Below are 22260 nucleotides of genomic sequence, written 5' to 3'. Positions count from 1 at the left end.
TAAAAGTGGTCTGAATACAAATAAAGCAAAGATATTAAAGTGAAGAGAATCAGCTTGTTCTGTTTCTGGCTTCAGTCATGGAGCATAGCGTGCAGGTTCCTGGCCTGGGAATGAAAGACCTGGCTTTATTCTTAACATCAGTGAGGTACTATATGTGCCAATGATATACCATGCATGCCTGAGAAGTTTACTTTACTTCTTTGTACCAGACTTTCTCATCCTTCAATTAGGAAATAGCAGTTTATAAATTGCTTTAGAGTTTCCAGGTGAGCTCACTATTACAACTCGTATTTCAGGGTAAATTCATATGTAATGGAAAGTGTCCATTGAAGCTGGACACTAATGAATATTTGAGCTCTGTGGCTATCTGATACTTTAACTAACTGTTTTTGTTTGGGACTGAGACTCGGCAAGAAGACAAAGCATGCATGATCTAGGTAGTCTTAGCTAAAGTTTAAGCTCCTCTGAGCGTATGCCTCTAGCCACTGCATGTCTATGTTGAAATATTGTGCCATATGTACCTCACTGTACCTATGACACAAGGTTTCATGCTAGAATTCTCGCGACTGTATCTGTTTCGATTCAGGGAGGATTGCTTGACAGTAAAGCTGAAGTGTTTGTTTCTCTGCTGTGCTGTGGAGGATGTTGCAGTATGAATACCATTAAGACACTTTTTTCTTCCGTCTTCTTTTCATATGTGCATGTGGGCAAACAGAGGGTGAAAAATGACTTCTAATTTTGTCCTATGATGCAGAGGGGCAGGTTTCCAGCTACTTCTGAAGTGTATCTGAGCTGAAGAGCATCTAGAAGAGAACAGTGAATTTTTCATATGGAAAAAGTTCATTTGTTTAATCCTTGTATTAGAAGTTTTGATTATCATAAGATATGATTCAACAAGTGAACCTTCCCATGTTCGTTGTACACCAGCTTTTGTGAACAGAGACTACAATGTCTGGTTGTATATATCTTTTATACTGAAAGATTTAAAAAGTCTGACAAAAATAGGAAAGAATAAGTTAAAGATTWTTTTTTTTTCTCTTCTCATTTCCCATATGGAATATTTTAATTTAAGTCATTAGCAAAAGTTTAAAAGAAGAAAAGATTTAGCACTTCATTTTTTTCTGTTGATTCTTGGCTTACAAATTTTATTTTGCTTCCTTACCAAATCTCAGTCAGTCAGCCACAGTTTCAGGCAATGATCCATCAACCAGGGTTTGGTCATCCCCTCTTTGAAACTTTTGGGACAGAATCTAGAAAACAGTGGCTATATCCATTTTGTACTCTACCATACAAAATGTTAGGTTTCTTGCATAGTATATTTAGTACGGTGTATTTCATTTTTTTGATTCTGTCCCAAAAGTTTCAAAGAGGGGATGACCAAACCCTGGTTGATTTGGAACTGAAACAATTACATACAGTGAGCTAGTCAGATACTCAGTATTCTTTACAAAATTTACATTTTATGGAAGATTTRAAAATAAGAGAAAGTCCTATGTAAATTCAGAGCTTTGCTGATAGTTAGGCATGCTTGCAGTCCATGAATATTCCATAGTTTCTGTGGCTGTCCTCGTGCTGAAATGGCTTTAGGCCTGCAAATGACCACAAAGGAGTTAACTTGCTAACTTTAAGTTCCTTTTTCAAGATCCCGCAGTAGATGTTGGCAGGCTGATGCTGCTCTAGGTTTTTCAGTTAAGATGAATCTCTTTCTTCAAAGTTTAGCATATAAGTAGTAAAAAGATGAAAGTGTTCCCAATAATTTTGAATTTATTTAATATTCCAATTAAGGAGCTTAGATTCTATGAAGCACAAAGCAGGAGTGAAATTATGGGTAGAAGTGCCTTCGTTTCTCTCAGCTGGTCCAAAATCTATCATAGTTTCTAGCATAAATTAGCATGATCAAGGACTATTTAAATATATGGCAACCTCTGAAATGCTGACTATAGAATACTTTGAATTATAGATTAACTAGAGTTCTTTCTTTTCTTCAGATCGTGTGTGCACAGTCTCTTTGCTACTATAACTATGTACTACAAGTTGGGTATGGAGCAAAAYTGACTATGATGTGCTGGTGTTGTGGCTAGCACTTTCATAGTTCATTTATGCCACAAGCAGTGCCAAAGAATCAAAATCTGTTCCTTTAATTCCTGTTTTAATAAGGAAACAGGTTAAAGGAATGTAATTGCAAGCATTGCAGAGCTTCCCAGTCAGAACTWCCCAGTTCTGCCATGCCACCTAGTGCAAGTCCACGTGGATATACTAACCAGAACAACACGGCTATATTTTTYAGGATGGCATCTGAGCCAATAATTCATGTTTTTTGGTTTTTTTGGAGGGCTTTTCTTGCACTGTACTGCACTGTACTTCTTAATCTGATTGAATGAAGAGTCAGGTTGGGAGTTTTTGTATCCAGGGAACAGACATGCCCCAAATCCATGGTTTTGTGATCATATCTGTTGGCACAAGGCTCTACTTGCACAGATTTCAGCAGGATCCCACGGACACCAAGTCCTCTACCACTCCAGTTGAGGCTGCAGTGACTTWAATTGTAAATTTTGGTGCTGCTTTAGGTGCAGTTACTGAACCTTTTCTCAAGGGAGCAATTTTACTTCCCCGCACGTCGATGGCTAGCCTGGGACCAAGCTGATGGGGAAATTTGTCTGGAGCTTCCTGTTTTACATCAGGGTCAGCCTATTCTTCCAGGTAAGCCTAAAACCACATCAGCCAACTCAGAGCACACATTCATGCCGATAGAGATAAATTCACCGCTTTCTTCAGCCCCTCTATTACTTTTTGGCCGCTACAATGCTTCTTCTGTACTCTTTTCCTGGGATTACTGGGCACACTCTGGTAAAAGGTTAAAAACCACTGGAGAGGAGATGACAGAGTGTTTAACCTAATGAGGTTAATGAAGTATTTTTTTTCAAAAATACTCCTGTTTTGATAAGATTTTCAGCATCTATGTTTGCTTTAAAATAGAGACAATGGTAAAGAGATCTTACAGATACTGGTTTGTATTTTTATTCATAAAAATCAGGAAACAAAAGAAACTTATGACAACCATGGAGTCATCATGAGTCAGATCACAAACCCTGATTTCAATAACTGAGGATTATAGTTGTGGTATGACTATTGTAACTGCTGTTTTAATTTCTGTGTTTGGAAAAAATTTAACAATATTTCAGAATTTTTATAAGTATAAAAAGCGCCCTCACTGATATACTAGTATCAGGATTGTTTTGTAATTCTAAAGGTCCATGACGCCAGACAGTACCAGCATTACCAGGTGCTGCTGCTGTTATGGTGTAAGTGGCTGTAGTGCCCTGCTTTTTGCTGTCAGGTGTCACTCACCAATCCCTGTCACTCGTGGGATGTTGCCATACGGTCTCTGCTTCAGCAATGGGAAAAGGATGGGCAAAGGCTGGGCTTCCTCTTCGTTTCTCCACAGCTGACGTTGCTCCTTCCTAGCTCAGGAAAGCACGAGAACAGAGCAGGATCAGTATATCTGAGGAGAGATGTTGGTGAGCGGGCAAGAAGCTGCAGTAGGAATTCCTGTCTTTTAGGAAGTGAAGGCAGAGGGGGAAATGTCATAACATCACCAGTATTACTGAAGCTTTCATTTGAGCAAGATCCACCTGGGACAGGTTCCAAGCCCTTCTTTTYTCCCTTTATGGGAAGATAAGATCAATGGCAGAGTACAAGGTTAATAGGGTATGAGAAATTCCCATCCACCTCTTTCTAACCTGACCTACTTTTCAGAATATTTAATAGTATAACAAGACTTGGTGATATTGGAGTACTTTTGCTGATCATGAAAGATTGAAATGATAACACTTATCACTGTTGTGGGTACAGGCTATGGAGGAGAGGAAATACATTAAACTTAGGATCCAGAAAATGGCACGCAAATGTGGGGAAACTTGCCATTGAGCATTTTAGTAATAAAGAGCTGAGTGGCCTCCCCCTGTATTTGTGCCTGTAAGGAATGAGTACTGAGGTTAAGAACCTGAAAAGAAGAGTGGAAAAAGAGTTTGTGCCTCATTAATATGCTTTTACAAGAAAAAGAATAGCAGGAAATACTCTTTCCAGCAGTCTAGTTAGCAGCAGTAAATGGCCCATGAAATGCTCTAGAGAAAGGCTGGCCAGCACTAACCACGATGGTTTGGGATCCTGAGTGGCTAGGATCTTTATGACCCCAAGGAATGAAAAAGCCCCACCTCTTCTCAGATCTGATCTCTTTGGGACTCTCAATATTGTTAGCATAGGGGAACATATAAGCACAGTAGTCAAAAAATCCAGCCTTTTAAATAAACAGCAATTATGAACATTAACATGTTATTAAATTGAATATACTTAATTCCCTTCCTTGCAATATCTATTCTTTTCCAGTGCTTCCTTACTTAATATTCTGGGATCTTGACCATATATACACTCTGATTTCAGGCTCTTCTTTCTAAGTTGTTTCTTTATTTCTGAAATAAAGAAAAGTTTTTATTATCAGGTAATCTGGATTCATCATAAAACACAACAGCACACTTAAGTCATCCTCTCAATCTGCATTTTAGAAAAGAAATTCTGTGTACTTCTGCCAATCTCAGTATAAAAGGAGCCGTGCTGGAGGTTGGGAGAAGGGAGTTTCAGCTTTAATTCAGTAATTGAAAGACAGCCTCTTTTTCTTTTTGCCAGTGTTATATTTCTGCATGAGACAGAAAAGAGAACATAGCTTTTAACTTCAGAGAAGATGGTTTGATAACAGAACAAGTGAAGATGACTGGATTCAGTCTGAAAGAGAGATGATGAGAGGCACTTTAAAACCAATTTCTGAACAAGAAGAGGCTGAAACACTTTCTGATTTAACAGTCTTTTATATTCACAGGAAAAATGTGGGAATTAAAAAAACTGTTAAGAAGTGTTACATAGAAACTTCATTGCTCTGATTTTGAGGGACTGAACACCAATGCATTTGACTTTTTTTCCTGAGCTATCCTCATTTTGACCCCCTTCTACCCATACATTATGACACAGTCTTTAATTATGTGACAGTGAACGATTTTCTGGGGATAAATCAGAGTTACACAATGTTTGGTGACTGTTGGACCTCTGCTTTTCCTGTCACAGAAACTAGAAAAAAGATAGTTAATGAAGCAGGGAATTGTAAGAAGAGAGAGGATTGTCATGAGTGTTGATGTGGAGAAATGGAGTCTACATCCTGCCTCTGCCACAGTCTGCACAGAATGGGGTATCAGCTTACACAGACGCTTTAAAGAAAAAAGTTAGGAAAGTAAATAGATCAGGTGGTGACATGGCAAATAGTGTGGATAAAATAAAGTATTAACTGACAGCTGTTAAATGAAAACTATTTTGAATATTGAGGCAGGTATATTCTGAGGAAAAAAATAGTAGAAGACTGTGCTGCTAAAATGRTCAAAGGCTTCTGTTTTTCCCTACCATACTATTTGATCAGACAAAGATACRTATTCTACCTATTTGTTCTAGTCTCATAATTTATAGACATAGAGGGGAAAAATTAAGTTTCACAAATAATCTTAATCTTACGACTTTCTAAATTTAGAGTAGCATGTTTACAAATATAATGTTCTATGCTTATAGACAAAAATAGATGTAAAGAATAAAATTTTGTCTCTTAATCTCTGTTCTGCACACTATTCTATGGACTATCTAAAGGAAGGACAGGCTGCTGTTACCTAGGATAAAAACTATAAGAATTATAAATACCAGGTTTAAATGAAAGGCTAAGAGAGGTGTCAAAACTTGCAAAAATTGCGTGAATTTTTTGTTTAACTATTTCAAACCTCTATCTTGGGTTTTTTAAAGCATATGTCTGTAGTATGATACTCCAGTGGAGCATAGAGCTACCCAGTGAGCACACCTAACTGAGTACAATCTGGTGTTAGAAGCAACCTGACACTATAGCATAGAATTCTGTGTGGGCACATTAAAATAACATGTGCAGACTGCATACTGGTTTAGCTAGGTTGTTACTTCTGTCCAAACTGACTTGTTTAAGGACAGCTTGTATGGTAAACCAAGCAAAAATGTCATGTAAATAAATGTGAGATACACATAAAGAAATAAAAATCAAGAGAAGACAGAAAGGCCACTTGTCACAAGTGCAGATATGCATTGATCATGAATAAATTGGCACTGGTTATTAAAAGAAGGYGTTTGGCCATCAGAAAAGTGAGATCTGGGAGCAATCTCCTACTGATGGAGTCAAACTTCATAACATACTTCAAGTGGGAACTGATAATGAAATGATGATAATGTTAAGTGGTTCTGGACCCAATGGTCCAGAAAGCCTTTTCTATTTGAAAGGCAGAGAAGGGCAAGGACACCTACATCCAGAAGGGCTTCTATGCCAGAATAGGAGATTGTTTTTGCCTCCTTTCATTCATTCTCTTTGTATCTTATTTGGTCTAACAAAATATTTTATTACTGCCTATAAACTTTGCCTTTCTCACATTCCTGCTGAAGAGATTAATTGTATAATTAGTATAACTGCAAATTCTGAATTTTCTGGGTTTCCTACATCTGCATTTTAATAAGAGTAGTTGTCTATTTATCTATATATACTTATGTATCATAAGTATAGTCTTTAGCGCCATAGGATTTTAACTCAAATTTTATTTTATTGTGGATTACACATTTCCAATAAATAGACAATTTATTAAATTTAGGTCCTAGATTTTTCCTCACAAATTTGTAATTTAAAGAATTTTCATATGTAATATAATAGAGGAAGCTCATACTATCCTATTGCACGAAGCACTAAAATACTAAAGCAATAAAGCTTTCTGAATTCTAAGGTCCTGGAAAATGAAAACTTTGGTGCAAGATTTTTGCTGGTTTGATTAACCAATACATTCAAAAAATTAATGACTCCTATTGATTGTTTTAGTTTTGATCTCACCTATGCTGACCCTARTCTTAAACTTAAGCTGTTTGCATTTTTGCTTTATGGTGACTTCAAGTGATGCTGCAAGACCAAGAAATACCATTGTGCATTTAAAACTTAGTTCTGTTTGCACTCCCCACAATGATATTCTGGGATAAAAACATAAATATAAAACAAAAACAAGCTTGTACATTATTTTCCTTAACATTTAACAGAATTTTAAAAACTTTTTACACTAACTGCCCTAATACAAATATGTTTGGACTCTACAGTCACTTTTGCAGATGGATGATACTGTAGCTATAATAGTGCTTGCTATATGAAAGGTTGCCATCTTTTATTGTCAGTGACTGTCTATGAAGTGCATGTGACAACAGGAGAGCTGTGGAATGCTGGAACTGAAGCTGATGTCTATATTTCTATCTATGGAGAAAAAGGTGATACAGGATCAAGACAGCTGCTCAGGTCACAGAAACCCAAGAAATTTTTAAAAGGACAAGTGAGTAAAAACCAATGCATTTTCTGATGTCTTTCGCTGGCTTTTCTCTCTCAGTTATCCCAGGGCAAAGTGCAATTACAAAAAAAAGTAATTATTGCATTGCAGTGTTCCCCCAAAATTGCGTAACTAAGCCAAAGTTACTTTCAAAAGGCTTATCAATGCTTTTGGAAGACAATTAATATATTTTTAAATAAAATAGGTAAACTGCATATTTATTTTTAATTCTTTTATTAGTTTGATTTAATAGGTGGAGAGAAAATGAAACTTTACATTTCATATCTGCATTTCTAATACTGAAATCTGCTGCGGTTTGCGATTGTTTAGTCAATTTAGATTTGGATGAGTTTCTGTTTTCTGACTCTAATCCCATTCATTTGATTGGAACTACTGCCATTAGCAAAGTGATCAAGCTTAGTTAATTCTGTTGTTTCAAGAAACCTGTCTTGCTTGATTTGTTCTGATATTATGATTATCCGATATTTCATAGGTCACACTTGATAAGAGTTTTTATTGATTGATTACAGACTGACAACTTTCCTGTTGAAGCTGTACACCTTGGACATTTGTACAAGATAGTTATTGGACACAATGGTCTTGGATCAGGTCAGAAATGTCTATCTATAGTTACTGAATACTGCGTACAAGGCTATTCACTCTTAGTTAAGGACACCAGATGTTACCAGTCTGTCATTTTAGACTGATCCCCATGAACCAAAGATGCATTTGGAGACTTTGACTACAGTATCTCATCATTAGACACACAATTAACGCTGAACATGAAATTGCTTGCAGTCACAAGCCTCATTTTCTAAACATTTGAGCCTAAATACTGTACAACATAGCAGCATATTTTGAACCAGATAGCAGGGTTGTACAGAGGGGRCAATGTTAATATGGCCATAAAATAGTTCTCTTTTTTCCTCCCCATACTGACTCATGCCCCATTCTTCCCATATTTACCTGCATCTCAACTCTTTCTCTATGTGTAAAAGAAAGAATACAAAATCTATTTTGTAGTCTTTCTCCAAGTAGCTGGATGCCTCTAATCCAAGGCTCCATCAGAGATAATGCATAGATACTTTYGAGGAGATGAAAGAGTGAAGATGTTTCTCTGCAGCCCTCTCCTGCCCTACTTCAGGATGGAGAGTTGCTAGGGTTTTGTGTACTTGTTTTATCTTTTTTGTGGCAGACAACTGGTGAAGAATTCCAATAAAGAATAAATATTTTGTTTTGAGTACGGATACTAGACAAGAATAGTCATCCCTACAGCTTCTCAGYGGTTCTTTTTCRTATGAGTACATAGAACTGGRAAGGAAAATAGTTTTGAGAAAAACSTTTTTGTGAGGAAGATCTTGCTTTCCTCCTCCAYCCCAGTGCCACCTGCTGTAAATTTYTGAGTGAAAGTTTGCCCYTTATATGCAACCTCCTGTTTTAAGGAACCACCCCACTATTTCTGTTTTAGCTATAGATTCGTTTGTACTATACACATAGAAACTCAGTTAGGCTATGCCAAACTCAGAATAAAAGCACGRTGAGATAATTTCTGTCTCTGTGTCTGCGCTGAAAAGGTGAGAAGAAAGAAAAGTTTTCTAGTCCAGGTGCCTTTGATCTCTTTGGTTCCTCTGAAAACTTCCAGTGGAGACATGGGCTCTTCTGCAGAAAATTTAAGCCTGCTGACAGCAGACTCACATTTGTCTTTTACCTTCTATAGATGCTCTATAAGTACTTTTCCATAAAACTGGAAGACTTTGTAGACCAGAGCTATACACAGTGAATGTATTTCAGYCTTCTCAAAAACCTTCCTTCTGATCAGTAATTGAGTTACATTTTGGGTTTTTTTATTTGTTTGTTTTGGTTTTTAGTTGGCTTGTCGCACAGATTTCGTTGTACCTTAGGATCCTCACGGTAACATAGGTCTCATTTTTGAGCTTTTCAATTCTCTCCATGTCTTTCAAGGGAGAGCCCAGTATACACTGACGTTTTTGTATGGTATAAAGGAGTTTTCTGTAGTGGACTCCTGCAGTGCTTGATTCACAGCAGTAAGCTGAGATCAGCAGCATCAAAAATCATTTTTTTTCTCTTTTCTTTGCACTAGTCAATACTGCCCCATAGAATAGGAAGTGATGTGCACCCTTTAAATCGGGATGATTGGCTCATGGCCATCCAACTTCTTGGRTGTTTGAAATATTCCAAAGAGTTACACTGTCTTTTGCAGTGTTTCATGATTAAGTAAGTACTGCAGTATTTGACCTCTTGAAATCTCAAAAGATAATTGTTTTTTCTCATATAAATTCTAATAYTAGGTTCTGTAATTAAAAATCAGAGGAAGTGCTAGTATCTTGAWAAGATGGTATCTAACCTCATTCATATTTTTACTGGATTAAAAGAAATATCTTGTAGAATGACTAAGTTAAATAAGTGTWATAGGGAGCAATAGAAAACAATAGGAACCTGGAATAACCCACTTTCAAAACCTTGGCACTTCTAGTGTACCCACACAGTGTAWAATTTTGTTTACCTTATGGTATATAGGGCACTAAATAATATATTTTCAGTAAAAGATTAACTAGATGGTCTATATAAAATGGAGTAAGTCTTTGGAAGTCCTGGCATTAAGAGGTTTATCTGTGTTGAAACTTCCTAAGCCTGATTCAGATCTAAGCAAAAAGGATTACTGCTGACATAACACAGCTGCAGTCTGATTGAAGTATCAGAAAAAGGGAATYTGAAGATCAGAACGAGATCAAAAATGTGACTAATTTACAGYGCATTTTCAGTTTAGTTTTTAGTTTTAGTTTTTAGTCTGTTTTCCAAGGGAGACATTCCTAAGTTTATGCATTCAGCTGTCTATCTCTGTTCTTTTTTCATCTCCTTTYCCCCACTGGGTGGTCTCTAAGGTACAAAATTCCTACAACAGACCTACACATTCTCCAGTAAAGGATCCAGAAAYTGAATGGAGCCACCAAAATCATTCTCCCTACTCTCCTTCCTCCTCCAGCAATTGAGGGATGGCATACTTTGTTCRGCTTGCTGCTGTCAGGGAGCACCAAAGGAAGGCTACTCCATACGAAAGAGGGAGCCATGGATGACAGTAAGGCAGGCAGGGGCAGTGACCTTACAGATAAGATGCACAGTCCCATAGTTCGTGCAAGAATGGTGGAGCAGGTCCATTGATGGTAACCAGAGTCCACCAACAGCTTGGCATCAGGCAAATTCATAGTGMTGAGGCAGATCCAAGATCAAGCCAGGAAATCAAATTAAGAGGTCAGAATCATTAAGGTACATGGCCAGGAATACATGTATGAAAGTACAGCTGCAACATAGCTCAGGCAAGGACCATGTGTGAAGGTCTGAGCTTAAATGCAGCTCGTGGTCAAAGAGGGGCCAAGCCCCACTTTTCACAGCTCTTTCTCACACAGCTCTTTGACTCAAGGCCTCAGAATTGTACAGTATCAAAGAAAATAAATGGCCTTGAGCACAGGCAGCCACATCCATGAGAGGGGTGTGTGTGCTCATGGCCATGACAGCTGAGTAGAGGGCAAGCGGCTAGCAGACTCATAAGCTAACTCCAGAATGACGAAAACATGTACCGTCTCCTGTACAGCTATTAGGGCAGCACTAGAAACCTTCCAGGGGAGCTGAGGACTTTGCAGTTCCAGTAGAAGAGAGAAGCCATAGGAAGTCAGACTTCATTAAATCTGCTGCTCATAAACTAATTTTTATTTTGAAATTTGTTCTAAGGAAATGGCTGGTTTCTGGACAAGGTTGTAATCAAGGATCCTATCACAGATCTGGGTTATACTTTCCTTTGTCACAGGTTGGTATTGTTTCAGTTGGATTAGATGTTTATTAAAGCTCTATTTACTCATTTTTTTTCCTGAAATGTCCTGTCAAGGGAGATGTATGTTTCCTAAAAAGTGAGCTGAAATGATCTGATTATTTTTACAATCTCTGATGATAAAAGGTTCCACCTACCCTAACCTCAGGACCATTTGAGCTAAAGAATAAGCAATGAAAAATCCTATATGGAAAGTYTCCATTCTTCAAATTATTCAATTCCACAAATCCATTATACCTTGTGAAATATGCGATAGGTGTTTTTTTGGCACATTCCCCMTATTCAACACTTTGGATCTGACACCAGCAGATCCGTTCTTCCACGTAATCAAATACAGCACTTCTCAGAAGAGTGGGCTACTGCATCTCTAGAAGACTGAGCCTATTTTATAGAAGTCAGTGGGGAGACTGAGTTCAGTGAGCTTAAGATCAGACTTCAAGATTTTGTGAATGGCTATCACTAATGTAGCTATCTGAGTGCATCTCTTTTCCTCTTGTTTGCCTTTTATTTACACACACACACACACACACACACACACACACACACACATATATATATATCTGTTTGCCTTACTGAGCTGCAATATAATTTGAAGCAATTCTAAATTCCCTGCCTTTTCCCTTGCAGATGCTGCTTCTCTGAATTTTCTGTTCTATAGCTCACTTCTAATTTTATCTATGTCTGATTAATTCTCAACACCTTATGGAAAAAAATGTAATTGATAAAGATCAGAGTAAATATTAGGAATAGTAAAGTCCAGTCACGTATGAATCCAGCTACAGCTTGCCATTGGCACCTCAATTCTATTTCTCCTCTCACTTTCTGAGTGAATAAATAACAGCCTGAGACAGCTCCAAGTGAGCGATGTGCACACTGAAACTGATTTATGTGTGAGTAAGGGCTTTCTGTCTATCAGATACAGCACCTCGTCTTTGCCTGACCTAATTTTGAATCTGTATTCTAGATGAGATGAACTGCTATGAAGAGATCTATAATGCTAGTTTCATACATAATTTAGGGAGAGTTCAAATCCATTTCAGGCAGAAAAATACAGCTTATGTGCTTGTTATTGTTAGAGCCTGATACCATTCTTGCTGATTTTGCTCTCACAGTACCTGAATCCCTTTGACTCAAATAGAGTTAAACTTAATTTATGTAAGTATATGTGAGGCAAGTGTAAGGCATTGTAAAAGCATAATTGAGACATGGCAGGAGTGTTGCCTATGTTGGATTTACCACCTTGTGTAGGAATTTTTAGGATATGGTAAAGTTTTCACCCTGCTGTAGCCTTCTTGTAGACAGGAAGAGAAAACATTGTGCCACTGCACCTCTTGTTATTGCATCAATCTGACCACTCTGATTTGTAATTATTGGCTTAGGCCCTTGTATGTCAATTCAGGAAAACATTTAAGTATATGTTTCATCAAAAAAAAAAAAAAAAAAAAAAAAAAAAAAAAGCAAAAATCAAGGTCTTGTTCGGCAGCCTTGGAGCCTTGGGGTGTTAATGAACACAATAGGAAGCTTTATCATGCAAATATCATGCATAGAGTATTGTGGGAATTACCAATAAGTCCAATACAGTTTATAATACTGAAATCAGTTCTGGTTTTTAGATGGCTGGACCATGGACAAGATGATGGCAAAATCGCTAGAGAACTGACTGTGACAGATGCTAGCCCATTTTCTGGAAGTAAGTGAAAATTGGTGGGGAGGAGAACCCAGCCTTACTACAGATGTGTCAGAGGGCACTGAAGATGCTGTGTAAATTAATCATGTGCTTTTTGTCTGTATAGGACAAGAGCTGGAACTCAAGAGAGAGGAAAGTGTAAGAACTTAGCTTTTTATTTTTATTTTAAACTATTGACATGGTAATATTCAAATTAGGCTTTGAGTGAAATCAGGTCAGTTGTTTTCATGTACCTCAAATTCCTGTATTTCATCTTCTCATAAGCATTTTCTTCTTGTTGTTTACAAAACCAGTGGGCTGCTGAAAAGTGGAAGTTTCAAGAAGGCAATACACTTCAATTCTACAACAGGCTCACCTGTGGTTTCATATGCCTCAGTCCAGATGGCAAAGTTGATGCTCTCGGTGACAAGAAAAACAAATATGGTAAAATATTTTTCATCTGGTTTTACACATAAAACATACAAGAAAGAAGTTCATAGTTCACTGTGATCTTCCTGTAGTGATTCCTGTTGTGAATAGGAGTAGATCATTATAATAGTGACTTTTCTTCATTAAAATATGTATACRTATTAATGGCTATAAGAACACATAAATCATTTGCTTACATTCCTATAAAAAAAACCTCATATGATATCTTTTCACTGTCTTTCTCTTAGGAAACAGAAATTTCTTGTCACRTGGAGTTTGTGTAATACCTGATGGAACTGCCATGGCAAGAACAGTTAAAATCTTCTGTAACTAGAATAGATCCATCAAAGCTAACAACTAACAATTTCAAATTTCCAGGTGTAATTCAGTTTTGTTTCATTCTTGGTTTTAATGACTCTTCTTCCAGTTTTTCCTGTTTATCAGCTTCCATCTTACCATATTACTGACACTTATTCTAGCTAGTATCAGATCAGGCACCAGCATTTTTGTTATCTTTGTAGTGAAGGAGCTGCTGAGTCTTTCTCACATCTTTCCTGGGACCTTACATACACCTTTTTGGAAGTGGTGACACAACAGAATCTTACAGGACACATGAAACAGYACAGGCAGAGCAGTGAAATGCTCCTCAGCACAGACAATAACAGCATTCCAGAAAAACTGTCACTCAAAAACTCAAATGGATAATATGGGGGATCGGTAGTATTATCAAGCACTGAAAGTGMGTTTTACTCTATTTTGGTAAAGCGGTTTTTATGAGTTACCAGTATTGGTTTTTGAGTTCAGGTTGTCCAGTGATTTCAACACTGAATAACTCAAATCTCTTATCTATGGCATTAACATTTCAGAGTATTTCAAATCCCTAAAAACAGTTGCCTGGCAATGTCATTCCTTTCAGGAGCTCCATTCAGGATCACAAACTATGAATTACTTGGTGAAAAAACAAATTAACCACTTGTACGAATCTGATCTCTAAACTGTGCTGGTGCAGAAAACATATCTATGCTATTTTTTAATGCTGTGTCTTTGATTGATAAATTTGATTTCACAAGACATCACAGAATTCATAATCTCCTGACAGGTAGAATTCAAATTCACACTGTAGACTGCTTCCCAATTTTAATCTAGATGTACTTTCCTGTCTATAAATTAATGCATTTCTAATGGTATTTTCACAMAAGAACATGTGAAATTTTGATTGCATTCTGTACATTTTTAGCGCATTTTACATGTTAGTTTATGTGTAAAATCACCATGAATTTTATCTATACAATTTTAAATGAGTAATATGATCAATCTGTGTGTAACTATGCCAAATCTGATGCACAACTACCACAAACATCAGTAGTTAAATTTAATAAGTATAATTAAATATCTTAGAAACAAAGTTAGATCAAAACCAAAATGATGTAAGCTGGCTGTTAATTAATTAGACTGGAGGTCAGAAAAATGTTTCTGTGAATAATATGATCTGCGAACTCCCAAAGACTTAGTCATACTTAGTAATAAATTAAACTGGTGATCAGAAAGAGCTTGATTTTTCTGAACGATATTATAAAGTTGGCCTGATATCAGAGGAATAGACATAGTGATCATGGAATAACTATGTATTCCTATTTTTATATTGCAGAGTACAAAATGAACACAAGTATAAAATGACTGTAGGCACCTATTACTTAACTCTTCTACCTCCAGAGCAAAATCCTCCTCCCTCTATTTCTTTCAGATTTGTTTGGATTATTCATATGTGCAGTAGTTTACATAATGATTTGAACATGTAAACATGTATAGCAGAAGTCAATGTAAATGTATTGACTTGGAAACTATGATTTAAATYTTCATTTTGGAGCTCTGATTCTTTGTGTGTGCTCTGGAATAACTTCCTCCAACATAAACTATCTACTTGTCTTTCCTAATAGGAAATTGCATGTTTCAGAAACTGGTAGAACTGCTTGTTAATAAACATGAAGCCAGATCTTTACTAGATTTAAGCAATATATTTTAAAGGCTTTCAAAGTGGTGCTGGCAGATTATATCGGGTGCTGATTTGGCCCATTTTTTTTAATTTCTCAAAAAGCTCTATTTCTATCTAAAACAGAGAAGACCCAACTGATAGTTACGTGACACTTCCTGTGTTGCTCTGCGAGCTGGAAGTCCCGTCAGTATTTTAGGTCCAAGCCCTCCTATAAATTGTGGCGCCATCCCAGTGGGCACAACAATCTTTGTCTGTATATAATTCTCTTGTTCCCAGTGATACTGTCAACATCCTACATCATGAGCAACTTGGGACTTGTCTAGAGACAGCTGAGGCTTACTAACAGGGCAATGTGATGTCCTGGTACAACAGTTGTTATAATAATCAGCTGGTGCTGGTGGGGACAATAAAAATGCCATTGCTTTAGCTCTCATCAGTATTTTGCAGCTAGAAGAGGTAACTCTTAAGAATATTGACCGATTAAAAATTTTAGAAGCCATGAACCATGCTGCAAGATTTGCTTTACAAATTCTAATATGAATATAGAAAAAATGAATGTTGTCTTCCTACCTGAGAGTTTTGTGCTACTTACATTATGTGTTATTTGTTGTATAAATTCAGTTGCTATAACCAGTTCATTACGCTGGCATCCCTGGCTTCCTTTTTATGGATTTTTTTAAAAATATACTCTGATCAAGAGAACATTTTCCTTATCGTTAGTTGTCAGAGTTACTCCTTTCCTCCAGGCAGAGACACTCATAGCAGTCTCTGGGTGCTCTCTTCTAAATGAATGAAAAGGGGATTCATTGATCAGAGGTCAAACTGTTAAGTTAATAAATACTTAATTCATTCTTTTTCCTTGAAAATGATAAATCACTCATTGTAATTAGGTGCAAATACAAATTAATGATTTTTCATGCTTCTACCAATTTCTTCATTTAACTCTTAGGTCTTTTTGATGTAATTGTCAGAAGGAGAAATATATGTATATTCAGCAGTCATCAGATGCCACATCTTGCTCTTGCTGTTGTCAACGGTTATGTAACTGGAAAGGTAGGAAATACTCCTACTGATTGCCATTTCATGATAATATTTCAATATCTGACTAAAGATAATGCTGTTTTTAATCTGTCTAATAAAAAATCGTGCTTCCAGTCAGATAAGAAGCTAAGAACTACATAAAGAACCCAGGAAACTGCCCATGGTTTAGACCTAGGGCTTTGTTTAGAGTCTGTATTCTCACAGTTTGCTTTTTAACACTTGGTGAATTTTATTAATGGCCTAAATGATTTGACGTAGGAGTACCAGACTGTTCCAAGCTGTGAGCTATATTGACTTGTCACATACTGACAAGATACTTGGAAGGCCCAAATAGCTCCTCTTTTTGATTAAGTATCAGTTCTCAGGACTGATTTTAAATGTCCATTTATTTCCTTTGTATTTTGTTTCTAGGTAACCGTCTATCATTAACCAACTGAAATATTCCAGATTTGTTTTGTTCCTTAATGTTTCATCCCATATTCAAAGGCTTACTGTTGCCTCTCTTTCTCAGTGCTGGCAATATGCAAGCGGGCGAACACGGTTGTAGAAGTTAGTTCTTTCTCATGGAACTCCCTACTGACAAGGGAAGAAATTGTTTCCCTTTCTTTTATTTAAATAGTGAATAATCTAACAGTCAAAGGAGGCCCCATCCCTCTCTTACATGATGTGCACTGGCATGAGAGGGAATAAAGTGCCTTCAGCAGAATTAGATCTCTCAACGGGAACAGCTTCAAGCTGCCAGGCAAACTGTCAGATCACCTTGCAGGACTTTCTAGTGTTCACGTTCATTAGTATAATTCTGATAAAGAGACTGTCTTGCAGGCTGTGATGTTTCAAGCAGTGTGTATCACTGTGACAGGGTATTGACTGAATTGAATTGAATTGAAACTGAAATTGAATTGAAAGCTTGAATTCCAGCTTTCTCTTTTCTTCTTTGTTACTGACACACATTATGAGCTTGAGCAACCTGTTGAAACAGTAGTTGTCTCTTTTTTTTGTTGTTTTTAATGCAAATGCAAGTGCAAGATACTCCTTTTCCCATGGAATGTGAGAAATATTGTTTTTATTTAAAATTCGTTGAGGTCCTTGGAATTAAGACATGTAAATAGAAACCAAAATGGCAATAAAAAGATTACAATTGACCTTGAAATACACATTTAATTATATTTTGATGGCATACTAGCTCACTTGTCTCACAATCTCCTCTAAAATCCATCCAATTTTTCTTTTACTTTAAAAATATATATTGCACCTGATAGATAGGTCTTTTTGAACATGAAGCTCTTTCTTCAAAATGTAATGCCTTGTCAATGAAAATTTTCTACAGAAATATTGATTCTTTGAATTTTGAAAAATGCTGATAAAAGTGAAATTAGGTGAACCAGAATTTATTAAATTATTGAGTTAATTATTTGCATTTAATATTAAAGTCGTAGTTTTATTTAAATATGTGAATGATGATGAAATTGATAAAACGCTTAAGTATATATTTTGTATATATGTTCTTTCGTACAATAGGATCATACAGTCTGCAAACCTGAACACATAAGCATGGATAATGGGTTGTTTGACTCTTTGATATAAAACTTATAATTCCATAAGTGTTACATACCTATATATAAACTAATATATATATTTATATGTGTATATAAAATGATATAATATATATTATATAGTAATATAATATATGCATATAAAAACAATATAAACTAATGAGGAGGGACACTGAAGGAAATGAAGGACAGTTAGTGGTAGGCAGTTAATTTAGTTCATTTCCTGTGTATGTTTGTTATATATTCCATCCACCTTTCCCAAGGCAGTGACTCTCTCTCTCTAATTRGAACACCCAAATATCTTTCATGTTACCCAGATCTGAATCTTTTAAAGATGAAATGCTTCTGTATTTTTTCTGTATTTTGACATTTCATAGAGTCTACAGTTTTAAGCATTTCAGTTTTAGAACTGCAAGTATGAAAAAGCAAGTCTGAGAAAACAGAAGGACATTTTCATACTAAACTGGTAGCATTAGTGTAATGTAGGAAATTGAATAATACTGAAACTATGCCATTATACTCTCTGTTTTGGATTTTGCCATGTCTTATAGTTCATATCATTGATTATTCTGATTTTGACCACATTAGAGCAAAGGTGAGACTTACTGTGAGCTGTGTGTTCACCTTCAACCAAATCGCTGTGCCATTCTGGAGTCAGCCCGGAATCCGGGTCACACTGTTACATTCAGTCTTCAAGGCCAAGTAGCTGATGAAACAACAGGATATGCTGGACTTTCCAATGAATTTGTTGTGCATGTCAAGGTAAGGTGGATGGAGAGGCATTAAGAAGACCTTTCTGAAATTTACCTTTGTAAAGCAGACTGTATTTAATTAAATCTCAGAGGACTGCAAGCTGAAAGAGTGATCCTCTTCCACGAGGTGGAGCTAAACTACAGTTAAAGAGGTAGGTGTTACCTGGAGAAGTTTTCATTTACAGCTCTTCAAGGGAAAACAATGAAGATCCTGTGGCTACTGTATGCAAATAAGGTAATTTAAAATCTAGAGAAATAAAAGATGTATCTCTGAAATGTTAAGAAAACTTTCAAAAAAAAAAAAAAAGAAAGAAAGAGGTATGTACATACAGGAGAGCTGCAAGGGAAATTGCTCAATTTGAAATGAACGTTCTGTAACTTGCCACAAAACTTGTGTTCTGAAAGTTATGCTATGTTGCTAAACAGTAAAGAGCAGTGAAAGTGTGGAGTAGTGAAGGGCTTCCACTATTCAGGTTAGTGTCTGCACAGAGTTATAGTATGTGTTCAAAGGCTGAAGGTGTACTTGAATTATTTGGGTCTTATTTATTTACATTTCATGCATGGAAATATATGAAAAAAATGATTAAAATAAACAGTATAGACAGTAAAAATATCAAAGATAATGTGGAGAGATGCTGTGCTGTGACAGAGGACTTCCGTCTCTTATCTGAAGGGTGTATTTCACCACGGTGCCATCATTCTGCTCAACACAAGCCTCTGCCAGGCTCTCTCCCTTAGGCCTGATGGGAGCTGCAGTGGAGCAGGACGTCAGCAGCAGGAATCCTATTGGAAAGTGCATAAAGTCAGCTCCGGAGTCCGCATGTTTGAGAGTGTGAGAAACCCACAAATGTATTTGAAGATGAAAGATGGCCAATGCGACGGAACAGTAAGCAGTTCCTGTTTGTGTTTTCCTCTGCATGTTATTTGAGTAAATTGTTAGTGATAGGAGTGAATCTTTTCTGATCACAAAAATGTGATAAAAGCATTGCTCAGATTTAAAAATTTTCAGCTCTTTTCCCTCATTTGCCCAAGGAAAGAGAGAGATACAGCAAGACAAGTTGTCAGATGTTTTCGACGTTGGGTTGTAAAGATTTAATTATATATTTAAACTACTGAGAAAGTGGATGCAATTGAAGTCTATCCATTGCTGGATGATTACTGTGTCAAAATTCTTTTGCACTAATTTATTTTCTGTTAAACAACTACAGTCATACACAGTCATACTAATGTGAGTTTTTGGGGAGGATGTTGATGCAGTTGAGTGATGGTGGATATCCTCAGCTTTTATTGAACAATTCTGTTTTGTCTGAAATTAAGCATCTCGGGTGTTTTTTCATCTGCCAACTATGTAGAGTTTATTCTAGAAATTACCTCACCATTTATAAGTAGTCTTTATATTTAGGAATAAAACTAGATTTGGGAAATTATTGAAATATTCTGATTTTTGGGCCCATAGTATTCTCTACCTGCTAGATGTTTAACTATTGCAGATTTATGTTTGAGAGGAAATGAATTTACTCATTAGACTCAATGTTTGCTAATCCTGTATCTGTTTATTGACAACAACTGACATAATTGTTCTGAATGTGCCAGAATACAAACATATTTTGTGATTTAAAGTGGTATGGTGTCTAAATTGATGACTGATTGCAACAGCACTAATGAATAATTAAGATGTAAGCAGTTGAGATCCGTGACAGTTGTTCCATTGACTCCAATAGACTTTGATAAAAGGTTGAAGTATTTGATACATATTTTGTATATATAGTTGTGAATGTCTTAATTTTTAGTGCCCTCACCGGTGGATTGGAAGGCCTGGACCAAAAGGAGAGTTTCACATATAGCTTGTGCTTTTTTTTTCTAGTAGTTAATGCATTTTGACGTTAAAAGCGTAATATATGAAATGGAGTATCTATTCTAAGAAATGTTCAACTGGCATTTTATTGCCTGTTTTTCATTATTATCCAGAAGGAAGTTGTTATATTCTAAAGACTAGCTGAACTCTAATGCCATGGCCTATGTAACTGTGACTGTAACTTTAGTATGTATGATTCTCTATGCTTTTAAATTCACAGTCATGTTRATTTATTGCTGTTAAAGGGTCTGGTCCTCTTAGAAGTGTGTGGAGTCTTTGATTGAGTGAAGACTTTGAAATTTATCATATAAGTAGTACGAAATGCAGATTAAAAATATTGAGAGCAGGCAGTAGAAGCAGTTTATGAAAAGCAGAAGAAAGTATTTAATAAATGTCATTATGTCATGTAATACTAACAAGCCTGCTTATGCACAAATTCATATATATTTCYTCTGTTGTCTAAAATAGAACTCTTCACATTCCCTACAGTCCTGAAACTTGGCTAAGTGGGAAACTACTTTGAAGTTATCTTCGACTTTGCCTAAATCCTAACATGAATCAGAATGCTTTCACATGTGGTCTTTCACTTACTCAGATTATGTAATTGGTCTTATCTGACCACAGAGGAATAAATATGGCCAAGGTGCAGGTGTCTGTGTGTGTAATAATGTGACACATTGAGAAGAACCTAATTTTGAAATATCATTAGAAGAAAGTAGTATTCAAGTCTTAAGAAACATCCCTAGCTACATCAATTCAATTGTTGAATTCATGTTCTCTTTTAAATTTCTTAGGGCACAGGTGATGAATACTGTCATTTTAAAATTGAGCATAATTTGGAAAGTGGATCTGTAACTCTAGAATCAGTGCGAAACAAAGGAATCTATGTTGGTCTTCTGCCAGATGGCCAGGCTAAGCCAGTCGTTCACACCGGAGAGAGAAACATTTTATTCTATCCACAGGTCATCAAATGTATGTGATTTCTTAATATGCTTCAATTTGCTTTAATAATTTGTGGTTTTCACTGACAAAATTCAAAGTAAAAACATAAAAGCTAGACTTAAACAATTTGCTTTGCTGTGTTTTAGTACTTTTAAAGGTGAAAAGCTTATTGCCCCCACACTTAATTTCACCTGTGTGACTAATTACTTTTTCTTCATTTTTTTCTTTTGCTTTTAACCATAAATGATGTAGAAGACGTCATTTTTTACTGAATAAATAAAATTTTGAGTTTGAGACTCTTAGCAAGTGACAAAATAGAGATGGAGTTGATTTCCTGGGTCTGTTCCCTGTTCTGGGTGCTGGTTAGGGAAGCTGGGGAGATGCTACCTTGCTGTCAGCTTCAACACAGTCTTTCCTATTTTTGTGAGAAAAGCAGCAGACTTTAGAGAGGATATACTTGGTAGTTGTCAGTATGCTTTCATTTTTAATAGTGTAAAATACTTTGCACTTCTCCTACCCCCAAGTGTATTGATTCTTCTGTCCTACAGTCAGATGTAAAAGCTATGGCARTCAAATGCTCCCTCGCTAGGCTGAGCTGCTCTAGCTGACTAGCTAAGACCAATAAATTCTCTCTCAGCACCATCTGGATCATGGTCACTGGACTGGCTGCTTGTCTCGTCTCCTGCTCTAGTTCCTTCAGGAGAATGAAGTTTTTAATTTGGTGAACTGTTTATAGCCAGCTGAATTGTGTTAGAATTGCAGAAGGTACTGGAATTATA

General features: G+C 36.4%; 1 protein-coding gene across 1 annotated transcript in view; it reads left to right on the top strand.

The window, feature by feature from the left end:
* Positions 1-22260, top strand: part of RP1 (RP1 axonemal microtubule associated) — a 174425-nt gene that overhangs the window by 23973 nt on the left and 128192 nt on the right. Inside the window, exons 5-15 of the mRNA XM_085313516.1 lie at positions 2568-2700; positions 7261-7412; positions 7937-8015; positions 11154-11229; positions 12864-12940; positions 13044-13075; positions 13231-13360; positions 16288-16391; positions 18521-18694; positions 19358-19570; positions 21334-21511. Of these exons, the coding sequence (XP_085169642.1) occupies positions 2568-2700; positions 7261-7412; positions 7937-8015; positions 11154-11229; positions 12864-12940; positions 13044-13075; positions 13231-13360; positions 16288-16391; positions 18521-18694; positions 19358-19570; positions 21334-21511 (1348 nt within the window). The remainder of the gene's footprint in view (positions 1-2567; positions 2701-7260; positions 7413-7936; positions 8016-11153; positions 11230-12863; positions 12941-13043; positions 13076-13230; positions 13361-16287; positions 16392-18520; positions 18695-19357; positions 19571-21333; positions 21512-22260) is intronic.

The sequence above is a fragment of the Rhea americana genome, unplaced genomic scaffold (assembly GCF_003343005.1).
Source record: "Rhea americana isolate MKP2758 unplaced genomic scaffold, rheAme1 scaffold_39, whole genome shotgun sequence".
Classification (NCBI taxonomy): domain Eukaryota; kingdom Metazoa; phylum Chordata; class Aves; order Rheiformes; family Rheidae; genus Rhea; species Rhea americana.
Note: the sequence above shows the minus strand (reverse complement) of the source record. Positions and strands in the feature narration are given on the sequence as shown.